General features: G+C 44.6%; 1 protein-coding gene across 2 annotated transcripts in view; it reads right to left on the reverse strand.

Annotated features, from left to right (window-relative positions):
- Positions 1 to 14899, reverse strand: part of LOC114585364 (ras GTPase-activating protein 4) — a 53124-nt gene that overhangs the window by 22366 nt on the left and 15859 nt on the right. Inside the window, exons 2-5 of one of the 2 annotated variants that reach the window (XM_028707938.2) lie at positions 8024 to 8080; positions 7461 to 7574; positions 5877 to 5938; positions 1403 to 1532 (exon numbers count right to left, since the gene is read on the reverse strand). In XM_028707938.2, coding sequence (XP_028563771.2) covers positions 1403 to 1532; positions 5877 to 5938; positions 7461 to 7574; positions 8024 to 8080 — 363 coding nt within the window. Of the gene's footprint in view, positions 1 to 1402; positions 1533 to 5876; positions 5939 to 7460; positions 7575 to 8023; positions 8081 to 14899 lie in introns of those variants that run through there. The other variant, XM_077919952.1, reaches the window with a different exon arrangement.

A 14899-nucleotide genomic window follows, 5' to 3' on the forward strand; every position in this document is an offset into this window, starting at 1 on the left:
AAACTTACGGAATATGCAGAAATGGCAAAACTTACCAGAAAAATAAGAAATTAAGATAACAAACTTTTTATCAAAGAATGGAAATGGTTTATTGAATATTTACAGGTAAATTGTAAACAGATAAGAACATTGGCATGATTATTGTAATAACCTGCAGTTTGACCAGAGTATATATTTAAAGTACCGTATTTTTTGCACCATAACACTCACTTTTTTCCTCCTAGAAAGTAAAGGGAAATGTCTGTGCGTGTTATGGAGCGAATGGCTATGGATAGCGGGGGGATCTGCTGCAGTCGTGAGCAGAGGATCCATGGTTCACCTTCCTTCCCTCCTCCGTGGCTCGCTTTGAAACAGCAAAGCGGGAGAAGAGCCGCTGAGTGGGGAGGAGAGAGGGACAGAGAGCCTGCTTGCTTTAAAGGAGCAAAGCGGGAGAGGAGAGGAGCCGCTTACACGAGTGTAAGCGGCTCCTGTCCGGTTGGCTCCTTTAAAGCAAGCAGGCTCTCTGTCCCTCTCTCCTCCCCACTCAGCTCGCTAAATAGCATTATTAGCAGCATCCTTCTCCACACACCCCATGCGTGCTCCTTGTCCCTTGAGTGCTTTTCCTTCCCTCCCCACTTAAAACGTGGTTACAAAGCACGGATCCACATGGATCCTCAGGATTTTTGCACTGGGTCACCCCAAATTCACCATCAGACCACATAGCATGTCCATGGCTACATCTTGCACCAAAAAAATTACGCACCCACTGTTGCCTGGGGCCGCAGTGGTGCAAAAACGTGGTTACAAAGCATGGATCCACATGGATCCTCAGGATTTTTGCATTGGGCTACTCCAAACTCACTGTCAGATCACATGTCTGTGGCCACAGCATGAACCACAAAAATCATACATCCGCTGTTTTGTTTAGAATATTTTTTTTCTTGTTTTCCTCCTCTAAAAACTACGTGCGTGTTATGGTCGGGTGCGTGTTAGAGCGAAAAATACGGGTAAATGAATAAATGAGCAAGTTACGTTAATCTGGATATGTGGAAGGTATTAAAAATAAATTTAAGGAACCGCAGAAAGAGGGAGAAGGAAGCCAAGTTTTGAAATGTCAAAATGATTGTAAACTTAGTGAAATGTATAAACCTGAAAAGCATAAACAAACAAACAAACAAACAAATCCTGGGAATTGTAGTTTGTCAAGGATGCTGAAAGCTGTAGTTCTGTGAGGGGTAAGCTACAGTTCCAAGGAGTCTTTGTGGGGGAAGAGGGACAGATTGCTCCTGCCAAAGGGCCTGGCTTTACAGCTTGTGGAGGCATCTTAAAATCAGACGGAGGGCTGGATGGCATAAAGTCACAGGGGAGGGGAGGTTGCAAACCCTTGCCCTGCGACCTCGTCTCTGGCACAGCACAGCCTTACCTGGCATCAAACACAGTGCAGCGCAGCTTTCTCACGGCACCGCTGTCAACGATCTCAATCTGGAGATGGATTTCCCCCTGAACTTCCTCGTCTGGGTCAATTTCGGTGAGGTTCAGCCAGCCATTATAGCCTGGGAACAGAGACAGGGAGAAGGAAGCACAAGATTTTCAACTCAGGGGCAACCGTGCCCTACCCTCACAGGGATGGCACAGGGTCAAAGAAGATCACAGAATCATAGAGCTGGAAAAGGACCACAAGGGTCATGAAGGTTGATTGCACATTACCAGCTGGAAGCACAGATAGATTGTTATTTTTCTCAGTTCCGGTCGAAGCTGATTTGTTGAAAACCACACCACAAATTTTATTTTTTACTTTTAAAAATCTATCGTCTTATTCTCTGGCGATCACTTGTAGTCAAGTAAGATTGTCTTCCATGAACATGGTTTTAACAGCGAGTCCATAAATGACTGTGGGGGCCAATTCTGGATCCACACATCCTTCCACAGTGGGGACATAGGTTTCCAGGCAGGAGTTGGTCATGGTGAGGTTTTGCCAAGCGTGCCTTCCTCTTAGCACGTTTCTCCCCTTTGTCCTGAGTTCAAGGGTCCTGAAAGTCCATGACACCTTTGGTAAAGGTTGTTCTCCATTTGGAGCACTCGCAGGCCAGTGTTTCCCAGTTGTCAGTGTTTATACTACTTTTTAAAAAAAATATTGCTGTATACCGCCCTTCATCCATAGATCTCAGGTTAGTTCACAACACAAAAATACAATGTAAAATATTTCCTAAGAACTCTACTAGTTATTGACCAAAATAAATATGCATATTTCCTAAGATGCAACAGGAGAGATATGGATATTGGCTAACATTGTGTGTTCGCCGCTTCCCAAACCAGCAGTGGGAGCACACTGGATGCGGATTAAACAGGAGTGTGTACACAGCTGGAGACTGTTAAAAACTTCTTTGACATTTTATTCTGACTCTGGAGTCTTCCTTAGCTCTTAGTCCTCTTGCCACTAGTCCAGGCCGGATTTAGATTTGAGGTGGCCCTAAGCTACTGAAGGTAACAGGGCCCTTTATAGGTCCAGCTGTTCTTTGTCAACAACAAATTGTCACTGTTTTTTGTGTTGAATATACGCTATATGGTAATTTATGAACCTAATAGGCATCTAAAGCCATTTGCACATGTCACCATGCAACCAGTCCATGCAGAATGTAGGGACCCTATATATAGAAATGAGCAAACCAGTGATATTTTAGGGAGCAGGCTAGCAGGCAGGGCCCATTACTTACATCATAGGAGCCTACACAACACAAAACACTGTTGCTGTATGTAGGTTTTATTTTATTTTTTCATCTTATATTTTGGAAATGTACATCCAGTTTTTTTTCCTTTAAATTTTTTGGGGCCCCCAAGAGAGTGGGGCCCTAAGCTATAAGCTTGTTTAGTTTATACATAAATCTGGCACTGTTGTCACCCTGTCCATCTTTTCCATCCCATTTACTGGAACGAGCCAGTAAATGTGCTGGGACTTGCCTATGCCAGGAAAGAGTTACCTTTTGCCCTGCGCTTTCTAGGCAGAGGTTGGCACTTTAAAGCTCTGTGCCTGAGCACTTTTATTTTTTATTACTTTTGGCACTTTCCCCAGGAAAACCTCCTTTTTAACGCTAAGTCGGAAAACAAACTTCAATTCAGATTTTTCACGGATTGCCATTTGGTCCGATTCAGTGGTAAAGAGCATGTTTTCATGGGCGGGGGGGGGGGAGTGCTGGTGAAAAAACCCCAAAGCAAAAGCACACAGACACAGCATTTTAAAGTTCAGACCTAGAAATGCAGCAGAAAAAGGAAGTCTCTCATTAGCTGCAGACAGGGAAGAGTCAGTCATGCAATGTTGTCAATGAACAGAATGCAACTGCTGCAGTGATGCAAGACTGTGATGCACACAAAATGAATGGACCACCTGCTCCAATTTATTGGTCTGTTCTGTTCATCGCAGACCCTCCAAATGTCCCTATATTCCAGGTACAGTCCCGGATTCACAGAAGCTGTCCAGGTTTCTGATTTGATCCTGGAATGTCCCACTTTTCCTCAGGATGCCCCTATTTTCATCACAGAAATGTTGGAGGGTATGGAGTTATGCAACAACACCCCCCCCCCCCGGGGAGCCAAGGAGATAAGTAACTATACAATCTTTAGAAGACATATGAAGGCAGCCCTGTATAGGGAAGTTTTTTTAATGTTTAAAGCTTTATTATGTTTTTATATACGTTGGAAACCACCCATATTGGCTGGGGCAACCCAATCAGATGGGTTGGGTTTAAATAATAAAATGATGATGATGGAATAAGACGTCCCTATTTTCATCAAAGAAGCATTGGATTCAATTCTTCATTGCCAGCCTACAACACAATGCATAGAATATCTGCTTCTTCTTTTTTTACCTAAATGCCATGAGAAAAAACAAAAACAAAAATGGGACCTGTAGTCTAAAACCTCTAGACCAGGGGTCAGCAACCTTTCTCAGCCGTGGGCCGGTCCACCGTCCCTCAGACCATGTGGTGGGCTGGACTATATTTAGAAAAAACTCAGAATGAATTCCTATGCCCCACAAATAACCCAGAGATGCATTTTAAATAAAAGGATACATTCTACTCATGTAAAAACACACTGATTACTGGACTGTCTGTGGGCTGGATTGAGAAGGCGATTGGGCCACATCCGGCCCCCGGGCCTTAAGTTGCCTACCTCTGCTCTAGACTCTAGAGGAAACTAGGCTGTCAAAGGCTGATATACTGCACTGTTTAATTCTGTTCTCTGATTTCCTCATAAATGTATCTCATTTGATGAAAAACGGTATATGAATACCTGCAACCAATAATAATAATAATAATAATAAACTATAGTGGAGCAAGGTGATGTCTCTACTTGCCAACAAAGGTCCATAGTAAAAGCGATGGTTTTCCCAGTAGTGATGTATGGAAGTGAGAGCTGGACCATAAAGAAGGCTGATCGCTGAAGAATTGATGCTTTTGAATTATGGTGCTGGAGAAGACTCTTGAGAGTCCCATGGACTGCAAGAAGATCAAACCTCTCCATTCTTAAGGAAATCAGCCCTGAGTGCTCACTGGAAGGACAGATCGTGAAGCTGAGGCTCCAATACTTTGGCCACCTCATGAGAAGAGAAGACTCCCTGGAAAAGACCCTGATGCTGGGAAAGATGAAGGGCACAAGGAGAAGGGGATGACAGAGGATGAGATGGTTGGATGGTGTTCTTGAAGCTACCAGCATGAGTTTGATCAAACTGCGGGAGGCAGTGGAAGACAGGAGTGCCTGGCCTGCTCTGGTCCATGGGGTCACGAAGAGTCGGACACGACTAAACGACTAAACAACAACATCATAGTGGAGCAACTCACAAAGAACTGTGGCATTACAAGTGTGCTCTGTGAGATGTTAGAGGGCCTGCTGTCTTCTTGAGAGATGAATAACCTGCGTAGCTGACCCACAAAACCACATGAAAACATTGCAATATTTACACAGTCAGCTCAGGGATTTGTTCTCTAGGAGACCCCTGAACCCAGGCCTACGGCCAAGAAAGCAACCATCACCTCTAAATCTTGGAAAAGCATCTAAGTTACTGGGCAGAAACCGCCCCAAAGGTCAAGAGAGGAAGATTCTTTTCTCAGACGCAATCTCTCTCTCCGCCTCCATCCCAAAGATGAGTCACTGGGCCTCCCAAGATATCCCCTGATCCTTGAGCAAGCAGATCACGTCCTCTCTTTTGCTACTGTCTAGGAAGGTAGACAGATAAGGAGATGGAAGTGGGTGGGAGCAGGAGATCTACCTGGGATCCAGTTCTTGACTGCTGCCCTCAAACCTGTTCTGGGTTCAGACCCACAAGGATAACACAAAGCGAGAGAAATGGGACCTATATGAATTGGAGGGAGAAGCAGCTGAATTTAGAATATGCATGAATAGCAGAGGATATTAGCTAGGGGATCCCCTCACTCCTACAGTCTGTGTTTGGAATAAATTGTGCAAAACAGGAATATCTACATATCTGCATTTAATTTGCACATTCCCCTCCCCTCGCTGTATAGCTGATCATGAGCAGCAGTTACAGTATGAGAGTTTGCACAGCACAGTCAAGACTGGGTTGTGCAGAGTTCACATGCATCTCGAGGTTCAGGTAATCGGTCCCATGTGTTTAAAGGCACTCTTTGTATGGCCAGAAACACTGTTTTAAAAAAATGAATGTGATGTTACAATTCGTAGCCAAATTTGTTATCCATCAAACATCCTTGTTTACTAAGAATAAGGGGGGAAGGTAAAGAAAATGGGAAAGAAATGGGAGGTTCACCTGCTTTAGTTACTCCATCTGCAGATATTGACTTTTTGGTGCAGGGACCGTGCACCAAATTTGTTCAATTTACTCATTCAAAATTAGTTACGTCTCCCAACAGAGGGAATAATCTCACCTTTTGGGTGCTCAGCCAACAGGCTTTGGGTGATGCAGACCTTCCCGATGACGTCGTCCCGGCTGGCACGAGAAAGGAAAACAAAAAACGTAAGGCTAAATGGGATATCCAAGAAACCAGAGAGTATAAGTCTGGGGCATTTCAGGTTTTACTGATCTGGACTAGAACTGAAATTGGACAGGAGGCAAGAGATGGAGATTGTCTCACACTGAAACCCACAGTATCACCTGAAGACATTTGTTGCAACAACCTTTCCTGGCGACCCATCTGAGAAACCCTCTCCCAATGCTACTCCTTTTCCTTTTAGCACTAGGAACAGACACCTTTCCCCAGAATGTTATTTCCAAATGGTAAAAGAACTTCTTGGCAGTGGAAGAGGCTGCCTTGGGGTTGGGGTTCTGCTTCCCTGCACATAATTCCTAAGAGGATGAGTGTGGAGCCGGTCCTTGCCCCAGGCAGAGTGATGTGCCTGCTTCAGGCAGCGGATACTGGGAGTGGCAACAGCCTACCCGCCATTCCCCTGAACCCCACAGATAAAGTGGGAGATCTTGTGATGTTCATGTTTCAATTGGCAACCAGGTCAGATTCTGTACAGGGAGGTGGGATACCATCTTGTGTTACGGGGTGGGGGGGGTTACAATCTTGTCCTTCACCTCAGGTAGCAAAAGGTACATATCCAGGCCTGGCCAGCCGGCCCCTCTATCAGGGACGCTGTACTCTCATCCGCTCAGTAATGTGGAACATTCTGCCAATACAGATTCAGCAGGCGCCTTCTGTTTCGACTTTCAAATACATGCTGAAAGCTTTTCTATTCCATCAGGCTTATGCAGGCCATTAAGAATACATCTTCCCACAATAGTTTTTTTTTTAGCTTTTTTTAAATATGGTCTTTATTGCATGGTTTTATGTACAATTGATGTAAACCGCTCTGATTATTATTATTTTAAATAAAGTACTGGGTAAATCATCAAACCATCAATTATAGCACGCGGGAGGCCACCTAAATTATATAATTTGGCATCTGAATGATTGGGATTAGTAATTGTATAATAATTTGGCATTGTTATAATGAGGCTTTTGATTATTGTAATTGAAAACTAATAAAAAATTATCTAAAAAAGATTATTATTTTAAATAAATAGTGATATATATATATATATATATATATATATATATATATATATATAGAAATGGCACCAGCCACACACAACAGGGAGGTGTCAGCAGACCCAAGCTTAGCAGTAGCACATTTATTCATTTATTTCATTTATTTATTTACAGAAAAGAAAACTTAAGAAATGTTTACCACTGCAGCTTTTAAGGTGCAAGGCACTATGTTTTCCAGATTTATCACTTCCACATATATTTATTTTGAACGTATTGAAATTTCTGCCGAAAGGGTAAATGCGAGTAAAATGAGGGGTATGTGTGGCATTTCAATGAGGATGGTGTTGCGAAGACGCTCCACAAAGCTTGCGTGCACTAGAAGCATGGAGTCCACAATAACTTGCTGCGTAGATGCAGCGCCGTTAAAAAGGAGAGCCAGGAGGAAGAGCCTCATCTCCGCAGGAAGTGATGTCATACCTGAGTGCATCTTCGTCCAGGACATAGAATGACACGCAGTGGAAGGTGGGGGGGAGGTGGACTTCGTATTCTTCGCCCCAGAAAGGAAATAGTGTTTTCCACACAGTGGCTGTCCTGGTGGGAGGAAGGGAGAGATAAAAAGGACCAGGTGCTTAAAAGGAAAAGGGGTCAGCAACCTTTGTCAGCCATGGGCCGGTCCACAGTCCCTCAGACCATGTGGTGGGCCGGACTATATTTTGGTGGGAAAAATGAACGAATTCCTGTGCCCCACAAATAACCCAGAGTTGCATTTTAAATAAAAGGACACATTCTACTCATGTAAAAACACACCGATTCCCAGACCATCCACGGGCCGGATTGAGAAGGTGATTGGGCCGCATCCAGCCCCCGGGCCTTAGGTTGCCTACCCCTGTCATACACAATCTGAAATGCAAGGGGTAACTCATGAGAAGTATGCTTGGATTAAGTCCAGATTTTGGCCCCTTTCCTCTGATTTGCAGAGCAAGGAGAGAGGGATAGAGAGAGAAAGGGAGGGAGGGGGTGTTCTAATGTTCACCACTTACCTGATAATGGCTTCATTGTCAATTTTCACAATGCAGTAAGGGTCACTGCTGCCTGTACTGGACAAAAGGAGGGGGGGAAATACAAATAAAGATTCTCCACGGCTGTAGCATGATACAAATTACCCCCAGAACACACTGATTCACCACAGGAAGGTGCCTAATGCAGAGTCAGACCACTGGCATTGTCTCCCGCGTGGGTCTCTCCCAGGCTTACCTGGGAAACGCCAGGGATTCAGCCCTAAGACCTTTTTAAGATTCTAGTCCTCATGGGTCTGGAAAAGGTTTCCTCTTGCTCAGTTTCATTCACCCTGACTGGCAGTGGCTTGCCTGGGTCTCAGCCCTACCTGGAGACGGCAAAGGATGGAATAGGGGACGTTCTGCCACTGAGTTACGGCCTTCTTCTACATTAGAGAGATTTCCAGCACCTCCACCACCACATCCTGCCTCACAACATTCTGCCAGGGGTGGGAAGCAGTTATAGGCTTTAATCAGTGCAATTAGCCAACTAATGCTTTAATCCCATATCATTACACAGGCGCACACACACAACGCTTCTGGTCATTTAGGAGGGAGGACACTCTGGCATGAAGTTGTGGACTAAGGAGGTGCACAACAGACCTCTTTTTCCCTGTATCAAATTTGGTGGGAAAGAAATGTTCAAAGCTCTGTTTTCCTCCTAACGCAAAGTCCACCGCCCTCCAGATTTCTCTTCCCTATTATCCGGACATTCCCTATGCGATCAATGTCGCTTTTTTCCTATTTGGATTTTCAAAGCATAAGACATCTCTGGATTTAGGGCAGAAAAAAACTGTGGGACAGCAGCAGATGGAGGAGAAGGATAGTTGGACAAATCTGACCCAGGGATCTTTCCCAGAAGGATTCAAATTTCTCTTTGAAAGAAGGAGTCTACACCACGATCAAGCAGAAGGAGATTTATTGTTGTTGACACAGTACTGTGGGCAAAGAACCCCCCAACTCATGCTGGAAAGAGGGAATTGCACATTCCAGTTCACATCACAGATAATTTATACCCCAAGACTGTTCAAATATCCCTACTACAATTCCTAATGGTTAAGAAATTGCAGTTTACAGGCTTCCCGATCCGCCTACATCATGTTTGCTCCTAAACATGTAAAACTGGTACCCCCAGCAATAACATACATCCCATGTCCATTCAAATTAGCAGTATTTACAATAGGGGTGTGTTTTATAATATTCATGAAGCATTTGAAGAAGAGTACTAGTTCTTAACTATGGGATGCGGGTGGCAGTGTGGGTTAAACCACAGAGCCTAGGACTTGCCAATCAGAAGGTCGGCGGTTCGAATCCCCGCAACAGGGTGAGCTCCCATTGCTCAGTCCCAGCTCCTGCCAACCTAGCAGTTCGAAAGCACGTCAAAGTGCAAGTAGATAAATAGGTACCGCTCCAGCGGGAAGGTAAACGGCATTTCCGTGTGCTGCTCTGGTTTGCCAGAAGCGACTTAGTCATGCTGTACGCCGGCTCCCTCGGCCAATAAAGCGAGATGAGCGCCGCAACCCCAGAGTCGGCCACAACTGGACCTAATGGTCAGGGGTCCCTTTACCTTTACTAGTTCTTAAACTATCATCTGCTATTTCTCCTTGTTATGCCGGGTCATCTCTAAATTCAAGGCTAACATTCTAATTCTAACACATTCTTTGCTTAATTGTAACATTAGCCAGGAAAAGAGCCTCTTAGGGAGTCAAGCTTGTGAGTCCAACGTTTGCTTTGTCTCAGCATCTCAGGATGCAAGACATTTACAACTCAGGTTGTAAAACATGCAGAAACAGTTCTGCAAAGGGGCCCTTCCTTGGGGCTCCTTTGAACCTCTTTGTTCACAGAATCGGTCTTAAGGCAGGCATGGTCATCCTCACCGTACCTTCCCTAAGAATAAAACTCATTTCCATTCATTTATTATTCCACAACGACACATGGACAAAGGAGAATTAAAGGAGTCGTGAGGCAATCTACGTTAAGCAGAGCTATGGACAGGCCCAGAGCCTACTAAATCTAGTTTGTCCCCACCCTCCTCCTAGTTGTGTTGTACAGAGTTGTGTTACCTCAACACCAAGAAAGAGGAATCCAATGTCTGCTGCCAAGCCTTGGGCCAGATATAAGGCAGGCAGGCAGGTGGGGTCATGCTTAGGTTGCTAGAGCAGACCTCCATTCACCCTTATGGACCAGCCTCCATTTTTATGCACCCCCCCCCCAGAAAAACTATGCAAGTTAATTTGAGAGCCCAGGACCTGGTCCATGGATGTAGCCAGGATTTTTGCTAGGGCGGGGCAAACCTCAGTTTGCCACGTATTTTTATTGATTTTTATTTATTGGGGGGGGGGGAAGGTGCCCCCCCGGCTACGCTCATGACCTGGTCGCTCACCTGCCCAGTGGCTGCAAGGACACTTGGAACATTGCTTTCCATTACATAGCAGGTTGCAGCTAAATCCGAAAGGTTTACTGTGGATTTTCTAGGCTTAACGAAGGTTCTCTCTGTTGACTCATTTTCACCTTAAATAAATATCATCCCCACGTTATTACTGTGATCAGGCTGCAGGAAATGAACTATAAGATGTTGACCCAAGTGAGCTTAATTAAAGTAGGATAATAGCTACCACAGCACTGGAAAGCTGGCGTTTAAAAAATTATCGCGAAATAAATATTAAATTTGAAAGCATTAAAGCTTGTAAATCCATATGAACCTAACCAAACCTTGAGATCATCATCTGAGGCCCTCCTTCGTGTGCCTCCTCCATGAGAGGTCCTCATGGCAGCAACACAAGAAAAGGTCTTTTCTGTAGTGGCTCCCCGTTTTTGGAATCCTCTCCCCAGGAAGGTTTGCCTGGTGCCTTCATTATACACATTTAGGTGCCATGCGAAAAGCACTGTTGCTGTTTAAGCATAAAGATCCTATTTGTGGAGGGCAATAAATAAAACAACATTGAACTGTGTGCATATGATATGTTTTATTAGTGATCTTAAATATATTTTGCATATCTTCCTATATACATAAAAATGTAAGGCTGTTATCACGCAGCCCCCATTGGAAGATGTGTAGTGCCGGATCACAATACTGGATGTGAATGAAGAAATGGAGTTGGGAAGGTGAAAAGTGAGCTTACTGGTTGCATGGGGTGGGATCTGAAAGTTTTAGGGATTTAATGTGAGGCAGAATAGCAGCATGCCTTGTGAATGGAACTAGCGGGGGAACAGCCCCTAGTATTTATACTATATTTTAGGGCTGCCATATTTCAGAGAGTGAACATCCAGATATAAAAGTTGTTGAGCTTTGTTTATTTCTGACCTGTTGTTTTTTTTTAAATCCCCCCCCCCCCATTCCATTCTCAACATGGGTTAACATACGTCTCGGTTTCCCCGAATATTCTATACATTTCTCAAGAAGCTAGACAATACATATGGATTGTGGTTAAAGCTATGTGTCCTCAGTTTCACATGCCAGCAGTAGGAGCTCACTGGAGCCAGAAGAAACAGTAGTATGTACACAGCCTAAGTGCAACTCTGACCCTTCGAAACGCCTTGGCTTGAATGTAAAAACCAGAAAGGAATCCTGGCTGTGAAAAAAAGACCACAGAGGCAAACAAGACACTTGGCTTCCAGGAAAAGGATTTTAAAACCTTCGGGCCTCATCCAGAACATATGCACAAAGGAAGAGGAAGGGAAAAGAAACCAACTGGATATAAAAAACAACAAACTGAAGGCTGAATTAGTGTGTGCATGTTTTCCTTTTGGATGACAAGTACTAGGAAGGGCAGATAAGGTGCCACCTTTATTTTGGAACAGTGGCAATGCCCAAGGCAGTAATTTTCTGATTGTTTTGATGGGCTGCTGAGAGATATTAAAACCCCCAAAGGCGTCTGCAAGTACTGTTTCGTGTGTACAGGTTGAGGCAGCTTGCTTACTATGTGGGACAGTACAGAAATGTGCATGAAATATGTATATGCTAACTACAGCTGTACACACACACCATATATTTAAACAACATTCCTCCCCCTACCTCCCCAAAAATAATGGGAACTGTAGTTTGCCCCTCACAGAGGTATCGTTCCCAATACCCTTAACAACAGTTCTCTCTTTGGGTTCTTTGAGGGATGCGCTGCAAAGGCAGGGTGTCGATATAGCTATGCAAAGATGGAAGACTTCCATGGGCAGCCGGTGAAGGCTGTGTGTGAGACAAGCTCTCGCTCTCGCTGACAGGGCTTAACTTGCCCCTGATCAAATTAACATGGCAGGCGTCTGGGGTTCTCACTAGCGCTGCTCTTAGGAAACACAACTAGCTGTTTAAAACCAGTGAGGAGATTTGGGGCCCAGTGCAAAGATCAATACCTTTCTCAAAATTCCTTGACTGGAAGTGGGCTAATAGCTGTTATAAAGAATTCTAAGGTCTTAAATGTAGAATAAATGTTCATAAATTGTACAAGGCAAACACATACATAAGTATATAAACCACGTGCCTGAAATAGTACAGGAGAGCAATCCTGAAACCATTTTGACTCTCCCAAATTGACCCCAAATTGACTTAGGGGACTCAGTCCCTTGGGGAGTTAGGAAAAAATAGGGGGGGGGGGTTGGCTTTTGCTGCCCATCACAAAGCACAGAGCTTCCCCTGCAACGGACAGGCCACCCTGCTGAATTATTGGGTACAACTGGACCTTGCCATTATTCCAGATGCTAAGAGTCAGACGCAGATGTTCTTACCATCCATGCTGTGAACTAGGATTTGCAAGACCGGGGTTCACAAGCCCCCACACGCAGCCACGAAACTCGCTAGGTGCCCTTGGGCCTGTCACAGTCTCTCAGCCTAAACTACCTCGCAGGGTTGTTGGAAGGACAAACTAGAGAGGGAGGAGAACCACAAATGCCTCCATGGAGGAAAGGTGCAATATAAATGTAAATAACAATACCTCCTTCAACAATACCACTAAACTCACTCAGCTTTTCTTTTTCAAATGCTCCTCACAGGGCTTGGGTTCCCAGACCTCTGTCTTTCTCCATCTTTGGATATATTCCAGTTGAAAGGCTTTCCAACAAGAGATTTCAAAGAATGCCGAAGTGTCAATAAAGAGGCCTTTTCCAAGGCTTATGCAGTGAGTAACCAAACCATGTATTTATAGAACTGAGAGAATGGATGTTTGGAGACCTGTGACCTAACCTCCTTCCACTCGCTTCACTGACTGCCCCCTTGGGCCCGTCCTGCTCAATCTGCCACCGTCTCAACTGAAGGTCAAATAAGCCTCTTGCTCCGATAGTGTTTCTCACTATCAGATTTCTAAAACGAGAGGGAGATGCCCAGGTCTCAAGCCTGCTTGGATATTCGCTACCACAGGGTCTCCCATATCGGGTGCCCTCTGCCCGTGCATCAAGTCGTCCTGCAATCACATTGCAGGCTGCAAGGCTGAGTAGCTGCAAAGTACCAGTGGGTGTGCAGTCCTTTCGTGTACACATTTTATGAATTTATCGTGGATTAAGGATGGGAAGATCTGTTAATTTCAGTTTTCTCCGTTTCTCATTTCCCCAGACTTTAATTCGATTCTCCACATTTCTGCAGCCAACTTGCGGATTTTCTTTCTAAGAATCCTGATGAAAATTCTTCAGCATTTTCAGGAAAAATTCTCCTAACAAACACTACTTTGAATAATCATGTTTTCCCTCAAAGAATTATGGGAGCTGTGGTTCATTAACAGTGCACAGTTCTTAGGAGACTCCTGTTCCCTTCACAGAGCTACAATTCCTTGTGACTAATCTGGGAAGGCCTTGAAGTCCTGCATTCAGGACCAGGCCTGAAATTCCTCACCCCGGCTTACTGGGAAAATGTGAGCTTCTGCTCCTTCTTCCTTGCAGACATCTTTTTCAGAGCTATGACAGCCTTCTGCAGGAGATCAAGCACATCAGTGGCTGAGATCTTAATATGTGCACTGTTAAAAAGAGTACTGTAAAGGCTTTGAGCGCAGAAACAGAGAGTAAGTCAATAAGAAAGGTGTCATCAAATGAGAGACTTTGGAATTGCCTCTCCCGAGTTATTCGCTTGGCCATCTGCTGGGCACTTGCTAGATATGGGAAAGGTTCATTAAGTGGCTGAGGCCAGCGGGACTTCATTTCCTCTACGAGGCAAGCAAACAGCCTCCATGGGAACAGGTTCCATGAAGGCCATTACTGCAGCTAAGGCACAACAGACCATATGGCCACGAGGAAGGCCTCAATAGGAGCCTGGACAGCCACAAATCTATGGTTCTGTAAAAAGAAATGGCAAGTGTCAGTTTGCTCAGAGTGTGTGTGTGTGTGTGTGTGTGTGTGTGTGTGTGTGTTGCCTATTTCAGGCTCCTCTGCTTGGCTTCTAGGAGTTTCTCCCAGTGTAGAGGAGGTCATCTTGTCTTGTCACTTGCTTCCTGCCACCCAAAGAAAGATGCTTTAAGTCAATCAGAAGATGAGCAGGCATGGTGATGCAGCTGCTGACAGAACTAATGCAATCTTCAGTAGCATTCACAAAAAAAGGGCAGGGTCCAGATCGTGGCTAGTAGCAATACTGTAGTTCCACTTTATTCCACAATGGTCAGGCCAGATCTGTTCAATTTTGAAGGCCACATTTTTAACACGTGGCAAACTGGACTGTGTGCAGAGAGCGACCATGACAGTCAGTGAGACATCTGGAAACACAGCCTGCTTCCGTGTTTAGTATTCCCTGTGGAAGAACCATGTGTTGTTCACTTTCTAAAATGAGGCATCTCATACTGTGAATGAAACATCCCACCGGTAATTTTTCCCTTGTCCAGTTTAAACTCTTCCCAAGCTTAGAAACGCCAATTTTTTAAAAGCTAAAATGGAATAGCTGTGCAATTTCCCCAG

The sequence above is a fragment of the Podarcis muralis genome, chromosome 15, assembly GCF_964188315.1.
Source record: "Podarcis muralis chromosome 15, rPodMur119.hap1.1, whole genome shotgun sequence".
NCBI lineage: Eukaryota > Metazoa > Chordata > Lepidosauria > Squamata > Lacertidae > Podarcis > Podarcis muralis.